At 32.1% G+C, this 6,480-nt stretch overlaps 1 protein-coding gene across 2 annotated transcripts; it reads left to right on the plus strand.

The window, feature by feature from the left end:
• The first annotated feature begins 4,450 nt into the window (after positions 1-4,450).
• Positions 4,451-6,190, plus strand: LOC21408154 (NAD(P)H-quinone oxidoreductase subunit T, chloroplastic). 2 transcript variants are annotated; one of them, XR_002902913.1, is made up of 3 exons: positions 4,451-4,798; positions 5,339-5,963; positions 6,084-6,190. XR_002902913.1 is itself a non-coding variant. In XM_010106182.2 (2 exons), the coding sequence occupies exons 1-2, from the start codon at positions 4,464-4,466 to the stop codon at positions 5,760-5,762; spliced, it is 759 nt and encodes a 252-aa protein (XP_010104484.1). In that variant the 5' UTR covers positions 4,451-4,463; the 3' UTR covers positions 5,763-5,970. The 2 variants fall into 2 exon arrangements, 1 of the variants encoding a protein (XP_010104484.1); XM_010106182.2 differs by lacking the exon at positions 6,084-6,190 and having other exon boundaries at positions 5,339-5,970.
• Positions 6,191-6,480: the final 290 nt, after the last annotated feature.

Consider the following 6,480-nt stretch of genomic DNA (forward strand, 5'->3'; position numbering starts at 1 on the left):
AGCAAATTTCTCGAAGGTAAAGCCTAGAACTGAGAATATGGAGTAGTACTATCAGACTATTTACAAAACCCAAAATCTTGATATTTTGTGTGCTAGACCACACCTAACTTTACAACTGACCAATGTAATTCTGCCACCTCTGCACTTTTAATATCATATCACATTTAACAGTATATTATACCATTAATAACTACTGTCCATTCATTATTTGTTTATTTATTCTTTTGTGGTATAATACATTATCATTATGTCATGCGTTAGCACGGGTCGTGTTCGTGTTCGACTCTTTTATTAATAATGTCAAAAAACATCAAACCAAACACTGATTTATTTATTAAATGTGTTAAAAATGTCAACCTGCGGAACCTATTTAAATAAATAATTGATACAATTAGAATTTATTTAACACGATCATGATACGTTTAACATTTTATTGATCAATTTATTTTTTTAGGAAACAAGTAAAATTTGTCTAAAAATTTTGAAATTCGCGTTATTTGTATTTAGGATAATGCTAGGGACATCAACTTAAATTCTAACTCTTATGTATCAACAGATGTGATATGTGAAATATTATTTTTCTATTAGTGGGTGTTTAAAAATTGTCACTTCAATTATTGAAAGTAATTACATCTACTATCAACAGTTGGTATATAAAAATTGAGATTTGAATTGGTGTCTCTAGCAATACTCTTGTATTTAATGTATCATATAAATATTATCAAATATAAGTAATTTACATCCTCATAACTCATATAGTTAGTCGTGTCAATTTGAGTCACTTCGTGTTAGAAAGTCAACCCTAACTTAACTTATTTATTAATCGTGTTAATTCTATCAACTCGATTATGATTTAAACTCATTTATAATAAATCTAAATTTGCTAATTATGTACGGGTTTAGAGTAGTATTTTCATGTCATAAACCAAACTGCAATCCTTATTGTTTCATTGTCTCCAGTTCACTCATTTTATTTGAAGCTAAGAGAAATTATTAGGGCAAAATTAGTAGACAGAGTGCTGAAAGATTTCAGCCTTTTTTACATAATAACGTTACGTGTTTTTTATTTACGTCGTACATTTTGTTTTTGGTCGAAATTTATTTGTACATTTTATAGTTGACAATAAATAGTTTCACTCAATTCTGCTCTCAATTAATTTTGTACTTCACTTACGTTGTACCAAAACATCAACAGGGCCCTCACTTAATGCAGCGTTAATTAATTACTATTCTTCTTGTTGTGTTGTTTTTTTTTATTTTCATTTGATCTGTTAAAAACTTGAAGACGAAGAAGTAGCAACTAGCAGACCTAGCTAGTTTTATACAAGTTTATGCATGCATTTTACATAAAATCTTGTAAAATATGCTTTTAATATCTTAACATAAAATATGCATTTACATAAAATATGCATTTAATATCTTGCATTATAATAAAATATACTTTTAATACTATATATTTTTAATAATATTAAAATAATATCTTAACATTTTAAAAAAATATTTATTTAACACCTTCAAACCCTTTTTTAGAACATAAAATGTCATTTCTAGCCTTCTACTTAATTTGTTTAAAATTGAGTTTTACAAAACGTATTAACAATGTTAAAAAAAATCAAAAAATAAACTCAGATTTCATCATCTTTCTCCTCCCATTTGCAAACATCAAGAAAAAAAACCAAATTGCTGAAGTTCTTCAATCTCGCACTTAACAGAGAAGAACAAAAACAAAACTGATCAGCACTGAACAATCATTTAGATCTGTAAAGCAATAAACAATACTTTGATTTATAAATCAAAATCAAACCTAAAACACCACCTATATTCCCTTTAAAAAAAAAAAGAACCACCCATAGTTATCTTTAATCTCTATAGCTGACCATTTATCTACTTTACAATACAAATTTTTATTTTACATTTGGTTTGCATCCAACAAACACTCGCATCAAAGTTCGCCCAACCATAACACAAAATAGGCTTGGATGAACATGCTTAAAACTACCAAACAGAAGTGGAAGAGAAGGCGGACCCAGACCGATGCAACCCATCGACCCAGAGCCATGCGACTCAGCCATACGTGATCCGGCCCCAGCCACCAGCAACCTAGTTCTTTGTGGGTCACGAGTGTGGGTCTTGTTACCCACTTCTCTGTGTTTCTACAACCCATGCGACTTTCTTCTATAGATTTGAAGAAAATTGGAGTAAAGAAAAGAGAAGCCGAGAGAGAAGCACTTTTTTAAGGCAGCGAGCAGAAGGTGGGGAGGAAGACGGGCGGTAGGAGGATTTGAAGAATCCAAATCTAGATGGGAGGGGAATCTGGAGACGGATGGACGCTCAGATCTGAAACACGAGACATTCTCAGGCCCCGTTCATTTCGCTGATTCGAGTTTAGAATTCGAGTTTTGCTACAGTAAAAAGCTCTCACAAACAATCAAATCTAACTTTTTTGCTACAGTAAAAAGCTCTCACATAAAATTACATCTCAACTCAAATTAAAAACTCGAATCAACGAACTAAACGGACCCTCAGATCTCTTTGTTTGAGGCCTTTTTTAAAAAAAAATAATTTTGAAGAGTCTTAAATTATTTTTCAATTTAAATGCAATTTTGGGCCAACAATTGGAAAATAATCATATCCAAAAAATACTATGAAGGTACTGAAAAATATTTTTTAAAATGTTGGGATATTATTTTAATATTATTAAAAATATAAGATATTAAAGGACTGTTCTTTTACTTTTTTTGAGTTAGGTGATTTGAATGTAAATTTTGAGTTGAGTTGAGTTTGAATTATAACTTGAGTTGAAGTTGTAACTTGAGTTTGTGTTTAATTGTGTACATTTGAGTTATGGTTTGAGATAATAATCTTTTTGAGTTTGTGTTTGAGTGAGTCAAAATTTAAATTTGTATTTAGATAGTATTTTAATAAAAACTTAATGCTGATGGAAAATTTTAATAGGGTATATGGGTGGAGTTTTATTCATTTTTTCATTTTCAACGCATAGAAAAAAAAATCATCTCAATCAGAATTAAAACGAAAAAGTTATAGCATTTTTAAGCATAAAAAATATTGTTCATTAATTTGAGTTTGAGTTTCTGAACTCGAGTTGAAGGGAAAACTTGAACTCGAGTTTTAATCCTAAACTCGAGTTCAAACTTAAAAGAACATGAACTTGAATAAAATTGTAACTCGAGTTATTTTTTTTTTTTTAAGTTTTTAACTCAAGAATGAGGGTGCCGAACAGCTCCTAAGAATATATTTTGTTATAACACAGAAGTATTAAAATGATATTCTCTCTTTTTTTATTAAAAAAAACTGGACTTCTTTTCACCTTAGAAATATCAAAATTCAAAACATACAAATGGTTCTAAAATATTAGGTAAAGCATCTGAAAAAAAAAACTTTTCGCTACCTTGTACAATTTTCACAAACTGGTCAAGTGCAATTTTGTTAAGCTCAAAAGCCTTCACGTTAAAAATAAATAAATTCTTCATATTTTAAGACTAGCTAAAAAGTTTAGAATCTCTTACTTAAAAGGTAACAATTGATGTTAGTGGATCGTATTTGTATCAACTTATTTATTAATCGTGTGAGAAAATATCACCTTAAATACGATCTATTTATTAAACGTGTTAAAAATATCAATGCACGACCAATTTATTACTCGTGTTAATCTTGTCAATCTGTATAATCTGTTTAAATTAATATATTGAATAAATAAGTTATATAAATGACTTATTTAATACGGCCAAGACATGTTTAACACGTTTATTGGTCAATTTATCTTTTTCTTTACGAAAAATAAATGAATTTTCCATACAAATATTGAAATTCACATTATTTGTATTTAATATGTCATATAAACTTTCATGTTATATAACATATCATTAGATTGCAGATGATATACATAATTAATCGTGTCAATTTGTGTTATGATGACAACCCTAACCCAACCTATTTATTAATCATGTTAATCATGTGAATCTGATTATGATCCAAATCTATTTATAGTAAACCCAAACCCGCTAATTTCGTATGGGTTTCAAGTCGTGTCACTACCCGAATTGTCAGTCCTACTCTCTTTTTGTTTTTTGTTTTTTTTATAACTTTTTTTTTGTTTTTTTTTTGTTTTTTTGAAATACTAGTGTTTATGGCATCGACGAGACAGATGTGTATCTGCTAAAGATGAGCCTGATATGAGTAAAATAATTTTGTAACATATAAACCGTTCATTAGTGCCAATTGCCAAAGAGAGGGGCGGGGGGGTAATCACGCCAAAACGTTCCTGCACCAACACAATTTCATTTCAAAAGTCTCACAAGACGCCAAACCTCAGCTTACTGTCTAAATTTCTGAACCACATAAAACAAAGGAAAAAAAAACGAAAATGGAATTTGGTTTTAATTATAAGTGGCGTAAAATCAAAAACCAAATAATCTTTTGTGGCCATACAAACAAATTAAACCATGGCTGCAGCTCAAGCTTTACACTCTTTGGTCGTCGGAGGGCGAATAAACTCAGTACGCAGGCCAAGGCCGCCAACACCACCACCAACAAGAACATGGCATGTGAATGTTAGATTCCTCGTCCGTGCGGTTTCAGGAGAAGGCCCGCGCAAGCGCGAAAGATCGCCGCCTGGGGTCGACACCAGAATACATTGGGACAATGAAGACGAAGGTTGGGTTGGAGGAAGCAGTAGTTCCAGTACTAGCACTTCTGGCCAAGCTCATGACGATCAGAAAAACCTCTTGGGTGAGAAGTTTGCCGATTTGCTTAACCAGTCCGCCGATTCCCATTACCAGTGAGTCTTTCATTTTAGTTTAATTTCCTCCTAGCTCTTTCACTAATTACTTTAATTTATCATGCAACAATTTGAAATCGCCATTTTTGTTAGATGATATCGCCATTTTTGTTCAATAGATACCACTAGGATGAAGATTACTCATTCCTTATCTGAAATAAAAAATCTTTTGATAACACAGTTAATCCTATTTCTCAAAAAAAAAAAAAACCCCCACATATATATCTTCCTGTAATTGAAATTTCCCCTTTTATATTGCCTCAACTTTAGTCAGAAATGAAGGTAGATTCAGAAATATTTAAGTAAGCTAGCTAGCTAGTAACACCTCAAATGCTATGCTACGATTTCTTAATGGCAAATGTTGCTATTTCCGGTCCATCTCTCTGTACCAGACTCTAATCGAGCACTTGTTCATCCTAGACATAGAAAAAAGGAAAAGAACAAAAAAATAAAAATAAAAAACATGGATAAAGATTTTGGTATATTTGATATATAATATAATATGTAATCCTAATTGTTGTAGTTCATGACATTGGGCAGGTTCTTAGGAGTATCAGTAGAAGCCGATTTGGAAGAGATCAAAGCAGCATATAGGAGGCTATCAAAAGAGTACCATCCAGACACGACCAGTCTTCCCCTAAAAGCCGCATCAGACAAGTTCTTGAGGTTGAGAGAAGTGTATGATGTGCTTAGCAATGAAGAGAGCCGCCGGTTTTACGACTGGACGCTTGCTCAGGAGGCTGCGAGCCGCCAAGCTGAGAAAATGAGGGTGAAGTTGGAGGATCCTTATGAGCAAGACCTCAGGAACTATGAGCCCGTCCCCGAAGTGGTCGATCGTCTTGGTGGAAGGAACATGGACCTCAGTGATCAGGCTATGACCGCCCTTACTTTTGATGTTTTTATTGTTGTTTTTGCTATCTGCTGTATTATTTATGTCATCTTTTTCAAAGAACCATATTACTAGCTAGCTCCATATTCTATAACAGATACGCATATTACATATATGTATTCAAGCAACTGTGTATATACATGTGACTCCATGTATAGTGTATTGTAAGCTCTCCAAGTGATCATAAGCGCGGTTTGGCTTACAGATTGAGATGATGACATTTTATGTACGTAGGAGTTCACACAATCGTTCATCTTGTTGCAGTTGATAGAAGAGGTATAAATTCGGAAATCTACTCCAAAAATTACTTATTTATTTATTTTGAAATATGGAAAAGTGACTGAAGTTTTTATTTATTTATTTATTTTGAAAAATTACCCACCTCTCAAAAACAAGGATGAAGTGAAAGTCTCCAGCTAAAGAAAGAAAGAAAGACTCGTTGACGGTTGGTTCAATATTCAGTTGCTGGGTTATAAATTCAAAAAAGGTGAGTCAGTTAGTCAGTTGGACTAGATAGAGTTAATTAGTCAGATGTCATTTTGTAATTGGTTGCCAATATATATGGTCTATGAAGTGTTTGAGATATGAGCTGAATTCTAAAACCGAGTGTAGGCTTTGAGAATTCTAAATTCTCTATGAGAAAAATACACTTGTAGAATAAGAGAGTATTGGTGGTATGTAATGCCGTAGATTCTGTAAGTGTTTTTTCAAAGGAATAAAAACTCAAGATTTCTTCTGGAATTTCACTTCTTACTCTTGAGATTAAATTTTGTGATTTTTGCATTTTTCTTAA

This window comes from Morus notabilis, unplaced genomic scaffold (genome assembly GCF_000414095.1).
Source record: "Morus notabilis unplaced genomic scaffold, ASM41409v2 Scaffold485, whole genome shotgun sequence".
Classification (NCBI taxonomy): domain Eukaryota; kingdom Viridiplantae; phylum Streptophyta; class Magnoliopsida; order Rosales; family Moraceae; genus Morus; species Morus notabilis.

Excerpts from the sequence above, each read along its gene's own strand:
- LOC21408154 (XM_010106182.2), top strand. The coding sequence starts at position 4,464 with ATGGCTGCAGCTCAAGCTTTACACTCTTTGGTCGTCGGAGGGCGAATA. Across the intron at positions 4,799-5,338 it reads TCCGCCGATTCCCATTACCA|GTTCTTAGGAGTATCAGTAG; the intron begins GTGAGTCTTTCA and ends GACATTGGGCAG.